The sequence below is a fragment of the Balaenoptera borealis genome, assembly GCF_965194805.1.
Source record: "Balaenoptera borealis genome assembly, chromosome: 10".
NCBI lineage: Eukaryota > Metazoa > Chordata > Mammalia > Artiodactyla > Balaenopteridae > Balaenoptera > Balaenoptera borealis.
The window spans coordinates 85366075-85388709 of NC_138874.1; the positions used below are offsets into that span (position 1 = coordinate 85366075).

The following is a 22635-nucleotide window of genomic DNA, read 5'->3' on the forward strand; positions in this document are numbered from 1 at the left end:
GTGCAACCTCCCCTAGAACCGAGATAGAGAACTAATCCATCATCACGGGGCTCCCTTGCATTACCCCTTTACAGCCACCCCTCACTATTCCCCACTTAGGTTATTTTCAGTTTAAAGAAAGAATAATTGGGGGGTGTTAGATGCACAATTCCTATGTTGTATCAGAACATGGCTAGAACTATACAGCCATGAAAGTGCTGTAGTACATTTAAGTGTCCTAGAACCAAGTGTCTGTATTGTGACAACCCTATCCTCTTCTCTTTCACCTCCCCCGCTCCAGCCCTAGAGATGGGAAGCATTTACCTGTGTTACCTCAGTGTCCCCTGTTTATTTCTTCTGTCCTCCAACACCTGTTTAGCTAAATTCTTATATTAAATTATCTCTGTTGAAATACCTAGTGTGGTTTCTGCTTTCCTGACTGATCCATCAAGAATGTTTTTTGTTCTGTGGTGTGGTTCCACTTAGTAAACATCTGTCAAGCCTCCATGATGTTTCAGGACCTGGGCTAGTCGCTGGGGGTGCAAAGGTGGATAAATCACAGTCCCTAACCTCAAGATAACAGTCTAGTAGGGAATGTAGACACAGAAGTTCAGGAGTGTTTCTCAAAGTGTTGCCCAAAGATCAAGGACAACAGATTTTTTTCTTTTTAGCTTGTTTCATAATCTCTGGGAATGCATCTTAAATAGGCTCCCCAGGTAGTTCTAAAGTCCTCTGAAGTCTGAGAACCATGGTGTGGCACCTGCACAGCATGCAACAAGGCAAAGGTAGCCGAGCACCCATCACACCAGGCTATTCCTTCTTCTGCCTGTCCTCAGCTTATTTAGTCATCCTCAGAGGCTCTGATTAAGTCTCACCTCTCCCTTGAAGCCTTCTCTAACTTTTTTCACCCATATGGAACTTTTCTTTTTCAGAATTCCATCAGCACTTCTAGACTTGACCATACAATTTAGCATTTAGATAATTTCCAAATGCTTTGGAACTGTTGATTGTTGTCGCTGAGGCTATTTTCTAATCTTACCAAAGAGCTGTTTCATAAACTGTTAAATTCTACATAAGTGACAGGACAGTGATGGGCATATAAGGGATGCTCAATAAACAACTGCTTATTAGTTGAAGAGCTTGCCTTTATACTTAGAATGAAAAGCAGAGAAACCAAACCTCAGTTCATGCTTCCTAATGGTCAAAGCTTTGGGGGAAAGAAAAAGCAGTGCACAGTGGCTCTTAAAGTCTTCATTTTTGGAAAATATTATGAAATATTTATATACTTATATCCTCACAAGGATGAGAGACAACATCAATAACAGAAAATATTACCTGTGTGCAAGGTAAGCACCTATTTATTTTTAAAAAGCTTCCAAAATAAGCTTTACTGACTGCCTCTGTTTTTTCAGTACATATTCAGCTGTTACCTGTTCATGCTCATGTGTCTTGCTATTAAGTTAGAGCTTGGTCACAGAAAAGTGATAGAAGGAACTTAAGATTTAAGAAAAATAGGACAAAAACTTAAGACAGAAAATTCTATGTACTTTTTCTTCTGTGAATTGGGGTCACTTTAATTCATGTTAAATGAAGAGCCCCTTACTCCACTTCAAGGAACACCCTGAAGACGTCTACTTCCTAATCCCTGGAATCTGTGAATAAGTTACTTTAAATGGGGAAGGCACATTAAACCAGCAGATGGAATTCAGGTTGTTAGTCAGCTGATCTTAAAATAGGGAAATTAGCCTGGATTTTCCAGGTGGACCCAATGTAATTACAAGGATCCTTAAAAGTAGAAAACAGGATCAAAAATCAGAGAAGGAGATACGACAGCAGAAGCAAAGTCAGGGCGATGTGACTGCTGGCTTTGAAGATGGAAGGGAGCCATGAGCCAAGGCAGCTCCAGAAGCTGGAAAAGACAAGGAGACAGGTTCTCCCCCAGATCCTTTAGAAAGGAACACAGTCCTGCCAGCACCTTGAATTTAGCCCAGTGTGACGCATTTCAGACTGCTGACTCCAGAACCGTACGATAACTCAGTTGTGTTGCTTTAAGCCACTAAGTGGTAATTGTTACAGCAGCAACAGGAAGCTAATATGTACACCCTGCCCCCAAGAAACATAGTTTGAGAATCATTGCCTTTGCAGGTTTGTTCTGACCATAGTTCACTTTGAATCATTGGTTTTTTCATTAAACTTCTCAGGTGCAAGAGGAACTAGTGAGAATGGAGGTGGGTGTGCGCAGGTGGAGACAGAATGGGAAGGCCAAGCAGGGTGGAGGCTTGGGGAGGATGGGCACCCTATCCTGAGTCTGCCCTTTGGAATGATCCACAGGGGCAATGCCTGTGAGGGAAAACAGAAAGGGAGGCTGAGAGCCCATCAAGATGCAGTCCTGGGCTTCCCTGGTGGTGCAGAAGTTAAGAATCCACCTGCCAATGCAGGGACACGGGTTCAAGCCCTGGTCCAGGAAGATCCCACATGCCGTGGAGCAACTAAGCCCGTGCGCCACAACCACTGAGCCTGCGCTCTAGAGCCCGTGAGCCACAACTACTGAGCCATGTGCCACAACTACTGAAGCCCACGCACCTAGAACCTGTGCTCTGCAACGAGAAGCCACCGCAATGAGAAGCCCACACACCGCAACTAAAGAAAGCCCACATGCAGCAACGAAGACCCAATGCAGCCAAAAATAAATAAATAAAATAAATAAATTTATTAAAAAAAAAAGATGCAGTCCTGACCCCGGGGCTAAGGACAGAGGGAAGGATGGAGAGCTGGGTGGGAGTGTCTTAGACCACAGTGCAGTTCTGAAAGAGTTTGCAGGGCTGAAAGGGATTCCTAGGACCAACAGTGCTGGTCAGAGGAGTCTGGCGTCTCCCAGGAACTGGCCTGAGTGAGTATCCCGGCCCACAGCAAGTGTAGCCTCTGCGCTGACCGCGGATTTCCCAGCCCAGCAGCCATTTGACGGTCGTCCTTCCTACAGTCAGAGACCTGAGAAGCACGTTTTCACGGGCACTACGCTGATGTTTCTTAGGGAGCTGGGCAAGTCCTATAGGCTGGAGGTTTACCCCAGGTGGGTGCCCAACTTCCTCTGCGCCGTCAGAGCCCTTGTGTGGCTGCTCCCATGGGGGCCACACGAGCCCCCCCCCCACCCCGAAAGCACAGGCCCTCAAACCTCTGAGCGCAGCCTGATTCTTCTGGGCCAGCTCCCTGCCCTCCCTGTTCAGACTAAGACTGCTTAAGGCTCAGACACCTTAGAGAGTCCTTGTCCCTTTTTCCTGCCTGTGCACTCTTTCCTGGCACCCAGTTGCCATAAACAGAGGGGTCAGGGCTGGGCACAGTGTGGTCACAATTAGGCCTTCGGAGGCAAGGAGGAAGGAGCTGGAGCAAACGCCGTGTGGTGTCTGCACGCTTCCATGGCAGTGAGCAGAGAGGAGTGCGGAGAACAGAAGGAAACCTGCCCCGTAACTGAGCAAGCAACACAGGTTTCCCAGGCCTGGGGGCCCTGCTGCTGAGGGTGTGCCCCTCACCCCACCCCAGGCCGGCTTCGGCTTCGCCACGTGGGCAGAGATGGGGCTCTGTGGGCGTGTCTGGGTGAGACCGGAAGATGGACGCTAGTGGCCCCCACTGGGAAGGCTATCTCCACTCCCGACTGGGGCAGGGCTCCAACTGGATGTCAGCTAAAACAGGACGCAGAACGGCAAGGGCCAGAAGGTGGAAAAGGAGAGGTTGCCGGGCCACATGCCAGTTTATCCCAATGGTCAGGTGGGGAGGGGGTGGAAGAGGGGACAGGTGGGGAGGGGCATCTCTGGATGTTGGAGGAGGAAAGATAAAACCAAGAGTCTGACAGCAGGAGGGGCCCCCAAGAACCCAACAAGAAGTTCCTTTTCCTGATAACAGCGGCAATAAGCCGCCGGGACGGGCCCGAGAAACCTCCAAAGGGCTGAATCCAGGTGGTAGGATGTATCCAGCTAATCATTCAGGCAGAGATCATTTACTGAGCACCTGTGATGTGCCAGGGCTGTTTTAGGCACTGGGTGGGAGAGAACGGAGAAGTGGCAGCCCCCCCGCCGAATGCTGGGGTGACAAACACCCTTCTCTCCTCCCCCTCCTTCTCCTCCCCCCTCTTCTCCTTTCCCTGAAGAACGTGCTACTTGGTGGCCACTGGCCCAGCCAGGGTGAGTGGGACTTAAGCCTTGCATGTGCCTCCTGGTCACCCCCGAGCATAAGGCAGGCTCCGGGGATGGAGAGGGTCAGTGCCGCCCCCCTCCCCGCACTGACAGGGGAGGCCTGGCAGAGGGCAGTTACCTGAAATGTGAAGTATTCATCCGCTGGGGCGTTCAGCATGTTGCAGATCTGTTGCAAAGCAAGAGGAGCCATTAACCCACAAAGCAGAACGAGAAAGAACGCGGGGAGCAAGGGTTTCCTCCCTAGGTCTCCACAGCTCACAGGCAAATTATTCACCCTAGACCTCAGTGAGGCCACATGTGCTAACAACACGCTGGAGTTGAGATGGGCTGGGACCTGGGCCCCTTTACTGGAGTGCTTGCCTCTGAGCAAACATCTCCTGGAGCAACAGAATACAAAGAAACTACAAGGGACTAAAAACAACTGCATGCATGCCCAGTTGGGGCAAATCACGAACGATAAGATACAAAAAGGCCACAAACCAACTGCCACTTCTGAGGTGCCAGGAGCAAAGGCAGGGTACTGCGCGTGATCCCTGCACACAGCACGGCCAAGGAGGTGGGCAGACTACTTAAACCACCCCTCCGGCCCAACCCACCAATCCGCCCCTACCCTCGCCCCGTGTAAGGAGCCAGCTCGCCCCTCCCAGGAAGCAAACAAGGGCACCTGTGTCTTGTTTTTGCTCCCTCATGCTGCAGCACGAGTGCCAATAAAGACTTGCCTGAATTTCTCCTCTGGCCTCTTACCAATTGCTATTGATTAAAGAGTCCAAGGACCTGGGTGGGTAACAAAGTTAGCTTCTCTTCTACTAATTAAGTCATTGGATGACATTTAGCCCCATCTCTGCTCCTTCCTACTCTCTCAGCCTCTAAGGATTCTTCTTCCAAATTCAAAGCAACTAGTTGTTCAGACCAAGGAGAGGAGGAGCCCAAGCACAAAGGCCTTTCTGCCTGGGCAGGTGTGGCAGCAATGCTGGGAAGGCTCTGTTTTCCTTCTTTTTTTTTTTTTTTTTTTCTGATGTGGGATCCAGGTTGGAAGAAAGTGGCTAAGGGGCAGGAGGGAAAAGCCAGACAGCCTTTTAGGTACGTCAAAGTAAATATTCATTAGGAGACATCACTTTAAGTACTAAACTCAGAGACTATTGCTCACATCCATAAGGACAAGAAATCATTCCATTTTTGGTCATTTTGGATTATCTTTACATCAGGTCAAATCAACAAATGGGTCTTTTTTTTTTAAGTAACAAGCAGTGGATTTAATTTTTGGGGGGGGGCTTTTTTTTTTTTATTCAAACAGAAAGTCACAAAAATTATTATCATCCTCATCAGTTCACTCAGTCCCATGTAATTAATTTTTTTTATCTTGATCTTTTGTTAGCACTTTTATGAATTCATCAGTTTTCCATTAGAGTTCTGAAAATGCTTATTCATTCAGTTCAGCAGTGTAGTCAGTTACCAGAAACCTGTACTTGTCAGAGTCTTTTCCATGAATTCCTTGAAGATGAAACCCTTTTATAGGAACATATTTGCAAAAGCATCAGAGTACACCCAGAACTGTCTGTAAATGACAAAAGACTTAAAAATGACCACGGTTAAAGATTTGATGAAAGTTCATAATAATGCAATTGACAAGGAAATTTAGTTATTTCTGAGATATACATTTTAAAGTAATAACTAGAATTATGACTTATAACATTATAGCAGAACATATAAGATTTTTAGAAATTTCATGTAATGTCTGAAACATTTATATTAATGTCTTAATAAAAGACAATATCTTTCTTTCCACCAAAATTACATTAGATACTTTTTGTTTGTTTGTTTTTGTTTTTCCAGCATCATGATTTAATTAAGGGAGCATATTCATTGTAGAGAATATATTGATGATTGTAAATGTGACTCCTCATTACAGCCTTAAAATTTTTGAAACACCAAAGCACAAAGATGTAAATTATATATCCAAACTACAGGTACAAAACAAATACATGCATTTTCCATGCTCCAAAACTGAGTACACACTGTACTGTCACAGGGAAGTGGTTTACCAATGAAGACCTGACAATAAAGTACTCAAGATTGATATACCAAAATAAAATATAAAATAGGAGTTTTTAAAAACAAGTTTGACAATAGCAGAGAGGACCCTTCGCATTTCTGAGCAAAAATGCATTTCATTATATGTACTCTCTCCTAAAATGAATAAACTGGTCACTTGAGAATGCTCTGTTTATTTCTTCTATTATACTACAACATTCTCCATGTCTTTGGAAAAAAAATTTGTGCAGGATCTGTGGGATAAGCACGCATGTTGATGGAACAGCACAATTGCACTGGTTCTTACAACTCACTTCTAGATAAGGAGAAAGTGTTATTCATTAGTATGGCCCAGTCTTAGCCAATATTCAGTTTGGAAAGACACTGGGTTAAGATCAGAATGATCTGAAATTCCAAGTTCTAGAATTGATGATTTTATATGCCATTGTATTAGCCAGACATCTTTTCTTTTCTTTTTATTTTTAAATTTTTATTGGAGTTTAGTTCATCTACAATGTTGTGTTAGTTTCTACTGTACAGCAAAGTGAATTGGCCACATATACCCATATATCCACTCTTCTTTACATTCCCCTCCCATACAGGTCATTATAGAGTATTGAGAAGAGCTCCCCGATAAATTAGATACTTTAAATCATAGCATTTTAAAGTTAGAAGGCACTTTAATAATTGTTTAAGCTTTTCTTTTCAAAGATGAGGAAATGGAAGCCCAAAGAGGATAAGTGATTTTGTTCAGATTCCTGGGATGAAACGAGAACTGGGGTCTCCAGCGAGGGTGCTGGTGGAATCACCTCTCTTGCTAGTGGGTGGGGAAAGTCCTGATTTGTATCATTAACCAATTCCATGTTGTAAATACTCCCAGCATGGAGGATTTCAAGTTGCCAACAGTTTAACAACCTGCTTACCAAATTCCCAAAAATCTACCAATCTGGTGAGTAGGCAAGAGCAGGCCCCTCCATCTGGTGCACTAACTGCGCCGGCCCCTCCGGCCCAAGGGAAGTGCTTTCTGAGAGTGCTTGAGCCAGGCCTACTATTTTTGTACTACTCTTACAATGCAAATGGGACCATCTTTCAAAGTTTTTGTTAGTATATACAGTCTAAGAATTTAAGGACTCGTTTGTGCTATCCATTCATTTTATAATCTACTTTGAATAAATAACATGAACTGATTGGCTGAGCATCCTTCAGGTGTGTGTTAAAGAGACAAAAAGCAGTTTAGTTCTCTTTTCTGACCTTTCCATCAACAGTATCTGTTTTGGTCCAGGCTTCTCCAGCCTTTAGAGAACATCTATAGATGGGTCAAGGTCCTCGAGGCCAAGTATTTAACTCAATATTCAAAAATGCTAGGGCTTCCCTGGTGGCGCAGTGGTTAAGAATCCCCCTGCCAATGCAGGGGACCCAGGTTCGATACCTGGTCCGGGAAGATTCCCCATGCCACGGAGCAACTAGGCCCGTGCACCACAGCTACTGAGCCTGCGCTCTGGAGCCCGCAAGCCACAACTACTGAGCCTGAGTGCCACAACTACTGAAGCCCGCGCGCTTAGAGCCCGTGCTCCACAACAAGAGAAGCCACCACAATGAGAAGCCCGCGCACCGCAATTAAGAGCAGCCCATGCTCGTCGCAACTAGAGAAACCCTTGCGCAGCAACGAAGAGCCAACACAGCCAAAAATAAATAAATAAAATAAATAAATTTATTTTTTTAAAAAAATCCTCTCTACCTTCCCTGTCTCTCCCTGTCTCTAAGTTTACAGGTCATCTTGATTCCAGCTTGGTTTGATCCTGTATTTAATGCCTTCAATTCTATAAATGTAATTCTACAAACTAATTTTCATTTTTAATATCTCATGTTTTCAACTCTAAAAAGTCACTCAGCTGAAGTCTGCTGTTTCCCATTCAGAGCTGGGATTTACTGGTTTGATGAGAACTCTGTGGGCACGTGTTCCCTAAGTGCAGCAAGGTCCAGCTGAAGGACCTCTGAGACTGCTCACCTGAAAGCCTGCCTTTACTCTATTAGAAAGGGTTTGCGAGAAAATTATCAAGGGAAAAGTTTGAAAAAGCTAAAAGGAAAAGTTTCAAGCAGTCGAGAGGAGCATCATATATATACAATTAATTATGATTTAAATTGCACATCATGGACTTCCCTGGTGGCGCAGTGGTTAAGAATCCGCCTGCCAGTGCAGGGGACACGGGTTCAAGCCCTGGTCCGGGAAGATCCCACATGCCGCGGAGCAAGTAAGCCCGTGTGCCACAACAACTGACCCCATGTGCCACAACTAGTGAAGCCCGTGTGCCTCAACAACTGACCCCATGTGCCACAACTAGTGAAGCCCGCGTGCCTAGAGCCTGTGCTCCGCAACAAAAGAAGCCACCGCAATGAGAAGCCCACACACCGCAACGAAGAGTAGCCCCCACTCACCACAACTAGAGAAAACCCCGCGCACAGCAACGAAGACCCAACGCAGCCAAAAATAAATAAATGAATAAATTTATTTTAAAAAATTGCACATCATTTTTATTATCCAGAAAACAGCATTTAAAGATTCCTGAAGGTCCCGTCTCTTAAATAATTAGGTCAACAACCTCATTTTACAGATGATGACATTAAAACCCAGAGAAGTCAAGGAATTTGCCCAAGGTCAAGGATTTGCCAATGGATTTGCTCAAGGCAGGACTGACTCATGGCACCCAGGGATCCTGAGTCATAGCCCCTTGCTCTCTTCACCAAAACCCACCATCATATCACAACAGTCCCCCAGGAATGGCACTGCTCTGGCTGGGTCTGCTGAAATGTTTGATATCATCCTCTAGACCAGTGGTTCTCATCCATGGGTGATTTTACCCACCAGGAGATATTTAGCAACATCTGAGACATTTTGGATTGTCACAGCAGGGTGGTGTTACTGGCATCTAATGGGTAGAGGGCAGGGAGGCTACTAAAAACCCTACAATTCAGAGGACAGCTCCCCACTACAAAGAATTATCTCGTTCACAATGTCAGTAGTGGCAAGTTTGAGAAATCCTGTTCTATACACAAAAAATATGTTTTTAATAGATCCTGCCTTTTGTAAGCACATAGTATAGAGTGACACATTTGGGAGTGAAAGGGAAGGCTGAATAACTCATGAGGACAACAGGTGTAAATGGAGGATGTCCCATACAAACTGGGAGGTATGTTCACCCCAATTCTGGAGTCCCAGGAAATGGCTCAAGGTCAATTCTCTGGAAATCACTTTGGGAATGCTAACTTGTCTAATGAGCAATTTGGTGAGAAATGCCTTAAACTAGATTTACACCAATTTGCCATCAGTCTTGGGCTTACCAGCAGAAAGGATAACAGCAGGGGTGAGGCCAAGGGCAGGAGCTGAAAGGTGAAAGGCAACAGTAAAGCAAATGCAATGAATCTGTGATAGAACCAAAATCTGGGGGGAAAAAGTCCTCCACAGCTTTGGAATCGACTCTGGCAAGTTGGTTATATGGCAAATTGATGATTTGGCAAATGAACCATTCAATGAGTTGGCTTTTGATGCATTAACTCTCTCCAAATTGATTTTTGGACAGTAACATGTTTACCTAGGAAACATCTAGGAGAGAAGAGGTGCTTAAAAAATGGGCATAATAAAAAAGAATAAAATAATGCCATTTGCAGCAACATGGATGGACCTATAGATTATAATGTTAGGTGAAATAAGTCAGAGAAAAGACAAATATCATATGATATTGCTCATATATGGAATTTTAAAAAATGGTACAAATGAACTTATTTACAAAACAGAAATAGAGTCACAGATGTAGAAAACAAACATGGTTATGGGGGAGGGATAAATTGGGAGATTGGGATTGACATATACGCTCTACTACATATAAAATAGATAACTAATAAGGACCTACTGTATAGCACAGGGAACTCTGCTCAATACTCTGTAATGACCTATATGGGAGAAGAATCTAAAAAAGAGTGGATATATGTATATGTATAACAGATTCACTTTGCTGTAGTACAGCAGAAACTAACACAACATTGCAAAGCAAATACACTCCAATAAAAAAAATTTTTTTAAGTGGGGCATAAATTTCTTTATACCGGCTACAGCAGCTTTGGGGTATCAAACTTGATAAAAACCCTAAATAGAGCCTAGTAGATGGGATGCTGGGAAACCGAGGACAGGGGCCAATGTTCAAGCTATTTGGCTATTTTGGTGAGGCTGAAAAATTGTGGTATCTGTGGATTCAGTTAGAAATGAATTGCAATATTTTGGTCATTACAACCAAGTCAGGAATGACATTTAAAAATATTTCAATTATAAAAAAAAAGGGGGGCGGGAATTCCCTGGTGGTCCAGTGGTTAGGACTCCACGCTTTCACTGCCAAGGACCAGGGTTCGATCCCTGGTCGGGGAACTAAGATCCCACAAGCCACGTGGGGTGGCCAAAAAAAAAAATTTTTTTTTTCAAAAATTTTCAGTTATTTTGGAGCAATTTTGAAAACATGACATTTGTTAGTATATATTACTGTTTACTCCTAAAAGACATAAGATTGCTTCTCCCTTCTTTTTCTTTTCTTCCCCTTTGGCATATCTCTACACTAAGAGATCATGTCACCTGGTAAGGCCACCTGGTCCTGTAACCAACTAAGCCCAGAGTTTGGGCATCCTCCTTGAAACCCAGGGTAAATCATCCCCACATAGAAAGATTATCTTGCAGTCACAATAGAATTTTCCTTACTCTGTCACCATTCTGAACCCAGAAATGTTCACACTAAGCAGAGGCAAATTCATGACAGTAAAAGAAAAAACACTAGACAACCTAGATTTTGTTTCACTTCTCCTATGACCCTTGGGTGACTCTTTTAGTCACTGTAATTTGCATGCCCATTTACTAAATAATGAAGATGCATGAACACTAACAAAACACAATGCCAACACTAAAGAAGAAACAACTATGCAAATAAATGCTGTAAAAAATTTTTTTTAGAAACTTGGGTTTGAAGGGGGAAGAAGGAAAAATGCCAACATAAAGAAACGTTAAAAGCACCGGAACATTCTTGCGGGGAGGAATCTTGATGCAAAAAAAAAAAAAATGACACAGATGGTGGAACAGCCCAACTAGGGAGAGAAATCAGCCATGAGAAGGAAGGAAAGTATGGTCACGGCCGAGTGGGAAAGCTACAGAGACCTGGTCCTCTGGCCCTGAGGCCTATGGGACCTACCGGAGACCTCTTGTTTGTTGTCTTCCCACCCCTGACCTCTCTCAGCCAGACCTGGCCTACTGTCCCCCCATCCCACCCCACCACCCTCCCGAGAGACCAGGGCAAAAATCTTCACTTCATCTATCAACTCACTACATTTTGCATTGCAATCAGTGGCAAAGTTCTTTCTTTATATATATTTTCCTTTTTGTCAGTAATTTTCCTTGTTTCAAAAGTCTTGACCAAGGGAACTATACTTGGGATCAAATTAAACCCAGCATGAATCATAGTCATGAACTGCCAAAGGATGTCTGAAATTTGTGTGGCCGCAGAATAAGAGGTTGGGGGATGGATTAATCTTTCTCATGTTAACTAAATATTTTCTTGTAGAGTTTAGGAGTTTCTAGTTCACTTACATTTGACTGCCAAGATTCCTCTCTCCTATGTCCTGTGCCAAAGCGGCCACCTCACCCTTACCTGGTGCATACTTGCTTTCGTAATTGTTCCCATCTCTTAGCTAATAAAAGTTTCATCCAATGTTATTTAAGATTTGAATTTGTTCAATAACTTACAAATCCATTTTCAGCAACGTATGTTGGTAACCCACTAATGAGAGTCCAGTGGTCCGCAGCAGGTGTCCTTGAAGAAGATTAGAAGAAAGAAAATCAATGCTATACAGAGAAATGCACTGGATACAAAAATAAAATGGCAACTCCTGCCGCTGCTTCATGGCAATACTCACGGAATGACTCTGATCTCTTCTTTTCCATGTAAAATGTAATCGATGATTCTATAAAACATGACTTCCTAAGAGGAAAGAAAGAGAATATGAGAAAAATCTTACTTCCCAAAGAAGACACTTTTCCTTAATGAACTTATATTTTAAAATTTAAATAACACTTTATTTCCCAACCACATTTCTCTGCATAACATAAATCACCAAACTACTCATGTCCTAATTATAAGCCTGTAATAAGACTGGAAATATCACTGGCCACTTATCTATATGAACAAGCCTACTGAACTAATTCTAGAAAGTTGAATTCAGCCTAACTGCTTCTAGGTGAATCTTGGGTTTTCTTTTAATTTCTTTCTATTGTCCAGAAATAACCGACTAATCACTCCAGTGGAACAAGTCATGGAATTTCTCAACCACAGTCAATGTCTTCCCTTCCCAGCTGTACAGTGCACTTACCCCCTTCCAGCACTTGCTTATCCGAACAGGGTGCCTCAGAAGCAGGATTCGATGGACACATTGTCAAAGCTGGAAGCAACTTGAAAACTAGTCTTTCTACTTCTTTGGGCAGATGAAGAACCTGAACGTTCCATCCCATGCCTTCCCTTTCCTGTGTGCTGGGGATACCGTGGTGGAACAAGCTTCCTATGAAGCCTGCAGTCAAGGGGGAAAGTAAATCTAACCCAACCCTTCCCTGGAGATCCCAGTCTAGGGTGTCAGAAGAAGGTCCTGGGCTCAGTGTGTTTAAAAAACTGTGCAGGAGGCTCTGATGCATCCCTCCCTATTGAGAAGCACTGATCCACCAAGCCCTGGCTTCACAGAAAACGAAACTGAGAAGTTAAACAATGAGTGAAGGCGAGAGCCACCCAGCTGGCTTGGGGCAGAGCTGGGACTTGAACCTCAACCTCCTTGTCCAGTGCTCTTTCTACTACTCCGAGGTCCCCCAGGAAGTCACAGGACTAGAACCCAGTCCTTCTCGGGCCAGCGCTCTTTCCTTTACGCACGGCCTCCTCTAGTTTTAGCACCTGGTACAGATATCATCAACAAAGATGTCTGCACTCACTCTGCCATCTGGTGTCTTTGGACCTTTATAAGGCTCGACTTCTCCAAGCTTGACTGACCACTCATCATAGAATTCCTGGAAGCAATTATATTTAAACATTATTAAGCAAACTGTTCCGTGACCTACCATATCTTATATGAAGGTCATTGGTTTGCATGTTTTATGTTAACTTATAATCCTGGAATTTTAAAGCTCTTTTTCAGCAATACCACTTATGAACTTGTGACTGTGAACAAGTCAACCTTTTTAATCTGTAAAATGGGGACAATAATGAAATTTATACTATAGGGTCATTGTGTGGATTAAATGAATAATACAGAGCACCTACCCTGACACATAGCTAAAGGTACTTAATAGATAGCAGCTCTTTTATAGACAATTAAACTAAATCCAGATAGGTTAAGAGGCTTGTCCAAAGTCATGCAGAATGGTCAACAGTGTTGCTTGCCTTACCCAACATTCAATTCCCCCTCTGCCTCGCTAACAAAACCTGATTTCATTTAGTTATCAGGTGGTGATTTGTTCAGGGAAGATGGGCCCTGAACAGCTCACGAGTGGTCTATGTAAGGTGCCTGGAATTAGTTTGAGGGCAGGTATGTGGCCTGGATACGGACAGTGAAGGAGAAGTCTGCCAAGGGCCTTCTGAAGAAAGGTTTTCTTTAGATAAAAGGTGATGAGTATGATATTTGTAGGAAATGTCTCCCAATTTTGTCATGTCTATGAACCAGGTCTTGAGCTGCAATAGCCATCTTACCACCACAAGAAGAGACCTCACCAACAATGCTGAAGGGAGCAGAGACTTTACCAGGAAAAAATGAAAAGCACCTGGGACTCTGATGCCTGTACCGAGCTCTGAATTAATCAGCCATAGAACTGCCCTACTTTGGGACTTCTTGTTAAATGAGATAATAACTGTCATGTTATTAAAGATGCTTTTAGTTGGGTCTGATGTTACTTGCAGCCAAAAGCATCCTAACTAATAAACTCAGCTAGAAATTCCCAGAGCCAGGATCAGAACTCAGCCCTCCTGACACTTGGTCCCATGTTTATCCACTTAGAACAATTATTGTGAAAAGATAATTTCCAATCACATGGAGAGTAATAAATATAAATGATATGGTATTCATTAGTTATGTTGAACTAGGAGAGCTCCAACAGAATTAATGAAGCAAGATGAGAAATGAGCATTATATTGTGTGTGAGTAACATTATATATTTTTTAATTTTTACTTTAAAATAATTTTAACTTTTCAGAATATAAATCCTCAAACTGGTAATAAAAATACACTTTGGGCTTCCCTGGTGGTGCAGTGGTTGAGAATCTGCCTGCCAATGCAGGGGACACGGGTTCGAGCCCTGGTCTGGGAAGATCCCACATGCCACAGAGCAACTGGGCCCGTGAGCCACAACTACTGAGCCTGCGCATCTGGAGCCTGTGCTCCGCAACAAGAGAGGCCGCGATAGTGAGAGGCCCGCGCACTGTGATGAAGAGTGGCCCCCGCTTGCCACAACTAGAGAAAGCCCTCGCACAGAAACGAAGACCCAACACAACCAAAAAAAAAAATTAATTAATTAAAAAAAAATAGCTCTTTAAAAAAAAAAAATACACTTTATTTTTATGCCCTAATGTGTGCTGGACACTATATAGATATAGATTTAGACATATAGCTATAGATAGATAGATATGGATATATAATTTCCAAATAATCTCAACCCTCACAACTGATGAGAGAAGTCCTCATTTTACAGATGCATAAACCAAGAATCAAGGAGGTTAAAAGAACTTGCTGAAAAGAAGCACAAAGTCAAAGAACGGACACTACCCAACTTCCAGACTTACTATATAGCTACCATAATCAAGAGGGTGTGACACTGGTGGAAGAATAGACGAATAAATCAATGGAACAGAATAGAGAGCCCAGAAATAGACCCACACAAATATAATCAATTGATCTTTGGCAAAGCAGCAAAGGCAATGGAGAAAGAATAGTCTTTTCAACAATTGTACTGGAACAATTGGACATCCACATGCAAAAAAAAAAAAAAAGAATCTAGATATAGATCTTATGACTTTCACGAAAAACAACTCACAATGGATCATAGACCTAAATGTAAAATGCAAAATTATAAAACTTCTAGAAGATGACATAGGAGAAAATCTAGGTGAACTTGGGTTTGGTGGGATTTTTTAGATACAACACCAAAAAACGGAAAAATTAGGCTTCATTAAAATTAAAAGCTTCTACTCTGTAAAAGATACTGTTAAGAGAAAGAAAATATAATACTCTGGCAGAGAATATTTGCAAAACACATATCCAATACAGGATTTGTATTTAAAATACTTAAAACTGAATGATAAGAAAATAACCCAATTAAAAAGTGAGCAAAAGATCTGAACAGACATCTGCCCAAAGAAGACATACAGATGGCAAATAAGCATATGAAAAGATGCCCACATCACATGTCGTCAGGAAATGCAAATTAAAACAATGAGATACCACTACACACCTATTAGACTGGCCAAAATCTGGAACACTGACAAAACCAAATGCTGGCGAGGATGTGGAGCAACAGGAACTCTCAATTATTGCCAGTGGGCATGCAAAATGGTACAGTCACTTTGGAAGACAGTCTGGCTGTTTCTTACAAAGCTAAACATAGTCTTATCGTGTGATCCAGCAATAGCCCTTTTTGGTATTTACCCAAAGGAGTTAAAAACTTATGTCCACACAAGAATCTACACACATTAACATCAGCTTTATCCATAATTGCCAAAATTTGGAAGCAACCAAGATGTCTTGCAGTAGCTGAATGATTAAGCAAACTATGGTGTATCCAGACAAGGGAATATTATTCAGCATTAAAAAGAAATGAGCTATTAAGCCATGAAAAGACATGGAGGAAACACAAATGCATGTTGCTAAGGGAGATAATTTAATCTGAAAAACCTACATGCTGTATGATTCCAACTATATGGCGTTACAGAGAAGGCAAAACTACAGAGGGAGTACAAATATCAGTAGTTGCCAGGGGGCTGGGGTGGGGAGAGGAAAGGATGAATAGGTGGAGCGCAGAGGGTTTTTAGGGTGGGGAAACTATGCTGTATGATACTGTAATGGCAGATATATGACACTATGTATTTGTCAAAACGCATAGAACAGTATAATACAGAGAGTTGAATGTAGACTGTGGACTTTAGTTAATAATGACATATCAATATTGATTCAACAACTGTAACAAATGTACCACATCAAGGCAAGATGTTAATAACAGGGGAAAGGGTGGGGGTAGGGAAGGAAGAGGTCATGTATGGGAACTCTCTGATCTTCCTGCTCATTTTTTCTGTAAATCTAACATTACCCTAAAAGAATAAAGTCTATTAATTAAAAAAAAAAAGACCTGTTGAAGTCATATAGCCAGGAAGTGGAAAAGCCAAGCCTAGATCTTTTTTGCTCCAAAAACGTACATGTTTACCTCTATACCATACTTTCTTGGCACTGGTTCTTATGATCTACCATGACTAGTAGTTTTCATAGCGTATCCATTTTTTTTTTAATGGATTGCATTTCATGTGATGTGCATTTTATAGGTGATGTTAGGTGAGACCAAATGTACAGAACAGTGACCTTCTCCTTGGTCATGTCCAGCAGTCCAATGGAGTATCGTTCACAGTTCAGGTATGTTCTAACAGTGTAGAGAGCTTTGTGAAACTGTCGCTCAACATCTGTGAGCTCTTCAAATACTTTGTTGGCTGACCACATGAGGATCTGAAAGTAGGTATTAAACAGAAAACAATTAGAACAAAATACAGTACGAAGAGGAGCATTAGTCAGAAGAAAACAGGAGGTGCATCAAATAAAATGAATACATGTCACCAAACAATGCAATTCCACTTTGGCACATGTACATGTCCAACAAATTGCTCAGATTTTCTGAGTGGGATGATGAGTAGACCTTTTGCAAGGATGTGGGTTTATGAAAGGGGAGAAGCCATGATTGGTCCCCAGGTCCAAATGTTTTGGCTCCAAAGGGCAAGTGATCTAACAATAAATGCAGAGACAGTTCCTGGACAGAGGGTCCCGTATTGGTGGCCCACTGGCTCCTCCCGGTCCCTATGGGGAGGAAGCCACACGCCTCCTTCCATGCATCCTAAGCTAGTCAAAGGTCACCTTACCTAGACAGTGAGCACAGGATGGGACCTTGGAAGTCCTCCATCCCAACCACCCTCCCACCATTGTACTGATGAAGAAACAGAGGTCCACAGAGCGGTCCAACTCAGGTATCCTGGCTACCAATGCTGATCTTTATCCCTCTGGCTCAAGGAGGCAACACAGGAGTGATTTGCTTCTCAGATTAATACCTTTACTAGGTATTGGGTCGGCCAAAAAGTTCGTTCGGGTTTTTCCATAAGATTTTACAGAAAAACCCAAACGAATTTTTTGGCCGACCCAATACCAGGAATACATAGTTCTGCTAAAAGCTTTATGCGAACTAATTCATTTAATGACATTTGATAGTCACAACAACCATGTGGGGTAAGTACTATAATTATCATTGCCATCTCATAGAGGAAGAAACCACAGCTACCCAGGATATGGACTGAAGAAAGCAAGCCAGCTGTACCTACAGATAGAGGGACAGGAAGATGGGGTGGGGGGAGGGGACCATAAGAGGACACTGAGGATAGAAGTTTGGGGACCTTATCCATGTGGTGTGGATAGGAAGGGTCTGGGCTTGTTGCCTCTGGGTTGCTTTGTCAGACAGGTCAGCATGGAGTGGTTAATGTCACCTTCTCTTTACCTGACTTCTTCGGGATTCAATACTGTACAAGTAGTTGGTATGATGAAGCTCTAGGATGACAGAAACAAAGTTGAGGTATCTGGAAAAGACCTACAGATGGCAGAGAAAAACAAATTAGGTGTGACATCTTTCTTTCATTATACAACAAATAAGTTTCCTGAGCCTCCTATGGGATGCCCAGGGTTAGCGCTACCTCTTCATCCCGTTTGGAAAATTCAGATGCATCTACTTTGTTAACTGCCATAACCACAGCAAAAGCCTCCTTGCCCATCACGATGGGGGCTGCCAGCAGGTTCCTGGTGACATATCCGGTTTGTTTGTCCATGAAGTCAGAAAAATGGCTGTTCTGCAAGATACATTCACACATTTGCCAAAGCAGCATAGGACCATGAGTGTAGATGTAGGGATGGCAACAGATCGTCCTCTCTAGTCCAAGTCCTACCAACAGACAACCAGGGCCGCTGCACAGTGGTCCCGAGCAAACATTCCCCACCCACCTCCCACCCTCAATTAGAGAGAATGAATGAAGCACAGAATGAAACTGCCTGTTTCTGAATGAGCATTTCCCGCCTGAGCTACGGCCTATCCCGGTTAGGCTGAGGTTGGGCCAGGAGAAAAGAGGTGATGTTGTGGCCAAATGGAAAGTGAGGCTCTAAGAGGTGGGGAGGGGGAGATGCAGGATTACAACAGGCGGAAAGTGTGTGTCAGAAGGAGAGCAGAGTTGGGATTCCATAGAGCTCTTCTTTTTAATCACAGAAGTAAAATGTGCACTTGAAACCACCCAACCCATCATAACACAAAGAAAAAATTATTAATCCCCCAAACTCCTCCTCCTTGAGGAAATCCATGTTCCTGCTTAAAACATCTCTTTCTATGCCTTTCTCTCTGCTCGGACAAAGGGTTCACTTTTCTTTTTTTAAATAAAATTTCCTTTTCTAATTTTATACAATCCTTTCATCACTTAACACTACCTTGCGAACTTCCGATGTGTACGATGTGAACTCATCTTCTGGTTTCTTGTAGACCACTCCACAGTGCGGGGGCCCCGGATCTGCTCAGCCAGCCTCTACTGATTCCGTCTGTTGATAGTTTTCCCCACTGCAAACAATACTGCACTAATCACTCTTGCTTTTATTTTTATGTGATGGACTCGCCAAAGTGGAAATTCCTTTTGCTGGATCAACAGGTATATGCAGTTTTTACTTACACTAAGGGCTTTTACAGATGGTTGAAATTCTTACCTCTCCTGGTCATGTACGAGAGGACCACCCTCTTGCCAGCACCAGATACTTATCAGTTTCTCAAAGTTCTACCAAGTCAATGTCTCTCATTCATATTTTTTCTTTCTTTCCTTGGGGAAAATGAAGTGGATCATCCCAGATACAAGCTTCAAGTAGCGGAAGCGAGAGATGACTCTAAGACAAGAACCACGGAAAGGGCAGAGCGATGAGTTTGGAGAGGCACACAAATGGAAGGGCTTGGGAAGAAGGTCAAGGACGGCAGTTATCTTATTAGCTGTAATTGAGAGGAACACCCACTCTAGTTGGGTGTAGACTCAGCCTGCTGTGGGTCCTGACTGTCTCCCCTTTGAGTCTTCTTCAATTAGAACTGAACTTTCCACCTGACTTGGAGACTCAGTGGCCAAAATTAACGTGGTGTTCCTTTCACACAAGCTGTATTATGTTCATTTCTGCGTGTTGATGGTGCTTCTAAGAGCAGCACAAATCGTGGAGGCTGGGCTCTGTTCAGTTTCCCAAAGTAAAAATGTGAGAGTCCACTGGTGAGTGACTTCCAGGCCAGAGTTTCCACCAGAGAACAAGGGCTGCTTCGTCAACAGAACCACAGCTCTGCTCAGAGCAGTAGACCCGGGCTGTGCCTCAGAATCACCTGCAGACTGATGCAGATTTGCAGACCTCACAGCAGACCTACCGAATCCTAACTGCCTACAGTGGAATCTGTCTTCACCAGGAGTCTGAACTTCTGGTGGATGAATCAGTTCTGTGGAGGATCCTTAGAGATGTGAGATGCTAAGGGATTCAGATGCAGCCCCTGACCCCAGATTTCTTCTATACCTTCCCGAAGTGGAACCACAGAAACGAGCTACTTATGTAGGAGGCAGCATTGCATAAGGGGTGAAGAAGGTTCTGGAGTCAGACCTCCTTGGCTGAAACCAGGCCCAGATTTACTAGCTGTGAGACCCTGGGCATGCTACTTACCCTCTGCATCCTCATTTTTTAGTCTGAACATGGGAACAATGAGATCATCTACTGTCTAGAGTCCCTGATGTGAAGAGAGAATAACATAGTGTGGGCAGAGCACTTAGAAAAGAGTCTGACACATATTAATAGTAGGTGCTCAATTAATACTAGGAAGAGAGACCTGGGACTTTGGGGGCCTCTCTGGGTGAGAACTCATTCTGATTTTGCGTTACCATTCTGCTTCTACTTCTAGCTTTTCTAACCCATTCCAACCACTGAAGAAATTAGATGCTCTTAGCTGATGTAGGCCTCCTATGCCCAGGAGCATGCTCGCTCCTGAGGGCTGAGTCTCTGCCCCACGCCAACAGAAGCCCCATTTTTTTTGCTAACTGCTTTATCTGTGACTTCTCTCTACCTCCTTCAGAACCTTCACTCAGTCCAGAAGAGCTCCAGACTTTGGGAGGTTCTTTCTCTTAATCCACTGCTATAGCCCAGGCTGGCTCACTGTTCATCTTCCTCCTAACCTGTTATCCATTACAGAACGTGATCACTTTCACTTACACAGCGATGCTGGGCACTAAAGGAATAACCAAAATGCCCCAAACATGCAGCGTTTCTTGGCAGACGCTCTTCACTCTGCAGCTTCAAAACTGGATGCTATTTTATTCTAGATTCTAAACACAAGGAAATGTTCTTACTTTCAATTGGCTGTTTTGAGAAAATGACTTATAAGTTTCAAAATTTAATGCTTGCTTATCATTGCATCTGAAAATCCTGGATAAAACCATCTGTCAAATTACAGGGTAGGGTGAGGCAAGGTTTTCCAGCTTTGTATTTTCACTGGTTCAAACAATCCTTGGTGAAGTTGCTTTGAGTAAATCCTGTATCTTTCGGACTGACAAACTCCCCTTGGTGGTCATTCTTCAAAGAAGCCAATGGAGGAACATGGTTTAGAGCAGCGGGCCACCTGGATCCCTCATCCAATCTTAGCATTGTTAAATTCTGATTAAACATCTCGAGATCCAGAGTCAGAAAGAGAGGAGGGCAGAAAGGGAGCTATAAGCACCCTGTTAATTATTGAAAACTTAGGATTCTCGCCTGGCTTTCTTTTAAACCACAGTCTGGAGAACCACCCATAGTGTTAATCACCGGCTTTCCCAATAGAATAAGAAATGATTAACTTGAGGAGGATATGTCTCAGTTTCCTGTTATTAAGTTTCCCTGCTTTTAACCTGTTTTAAAAACAGGCCATAATCACTGACCCAGTTTTGGCCACCTACACCCAGCCCCCAACTTCTCTTGGCATTAATACAATATTACCATAGCTGTCATTTATTGAGCACCTACTAGGAGTCAGGCACTTTATGTACATTTCATCTGTACATTTGGTTACTCTGTTTCTCAGGTGCAGAAACACAATCCATCACGCAGTTACCTTGTCTCAGACCTGGATCTACGCCCAGGTCACCTGATGTCAAAGCTCTCACCCGACACCATGTGGCTTCTCTGTTGCCAAAGCTGGGAGCATGCAGTTCTGCCTCTCGTCTATGTGTGAGAAGTCCTTCCCTCCCTGTGCCCACACTGCCAAGCAGGGAGGAGTCCTGTGTGGTCAGGGCTATGGCAAGGCCTTGGAAGACCTGGTTTAGGAGCCCAGACCCAGCACCTCCTGCCTAACTGACCTTGAGAGGATTCTCACATATACAGGATGGAAATAAAAATATGGTCCTTGCCCTCTGCACAGGGTCTTGGCCAGAATCAAGTGAGATAAAGAAGGAAAGAAACCTTCATCAAGTGTCAAGTGCAATGAAAAGGTGAAGCATTAATAGAAATGTCACTTAAAACATTTCCAACTCCTTTCTCTTGGCAGATTTTACCACAACTTAAGTGCGGTGAAACTGCAGGGCTGCGGGGTGGGATGAGGGTGGGAACAGAGCGAGGAGGGCTCATCCTCTCCAGCCCCTCTCAGTCACTGACCAGACCCTGGACTCCAGGAGAGATGCAGCCCCCCATGACCTCAACTTCCTGTCTGCCCAAGGGAATAAACTAAAGGCTCCGGGAGCCCTTTCCATCTAATCATCCACAGCTGATTTGAAATTCACTTCCTCCTCTTACATCTGTTCATCCAATAGACCAGCAGTTTTCAACATTGGCTGCATATTAGAATCACCTGGGGAGCTTTTAAAAAATACTCCTGGCTGTGTCCCAGCCTCTGAGAGTCTGGTGTAATTGGTCTATTGAGAGTCTCACACATCCGTATTTTTAAAAGAGCTCCCAGTTTGATTTTAATGTGCATCCAGCGTTGAAAAGCACCATTCTCCGAGGGGAAAAAAAATGCTTAGAAGCAGTAGAGACGGAGAGCAAATGAAGTCTTTGTCCCTCCTCTGAGCTCAGGAGGGTGGGACGGTGTCTGACTTCACACATACTCAGAAAAAGGGAG

The 22635-nt window shown here is 43.4% G+C and overlaps 1 protein-coding gene across 1 annotated transcript in view; it reads right to left on the reverse strand.

Annotated features, from left to right (window-relative positions):
* The window catches only part of PDE6C (phosphodiesterase 6C), a 61526-nt gene that overhangs the window by 36736 nt on the left and 2155 nt on the right, over positions 1 to 22635 (reverse strand). Inside the window, 7 exon segments of the mRNA XM_082339741.1 lie at positions 4285 to 4332; positions 11974 to 12040; positions 12144 to 12208; positions 13201 to 13275; positions 16827 to 16967; positions 18001 to 18090; positions 18194 to 18346. Of these exon segments, the coding sequence (XP_082195867.1) occupies positions 4285 to 4332; positions 11974 to 12040; positions 12144 to 12208; positions 13201 to 13275; positions 16827 to 16967; positions 18001 to 18090; positions 18194 to 18346 (639 nt within the window).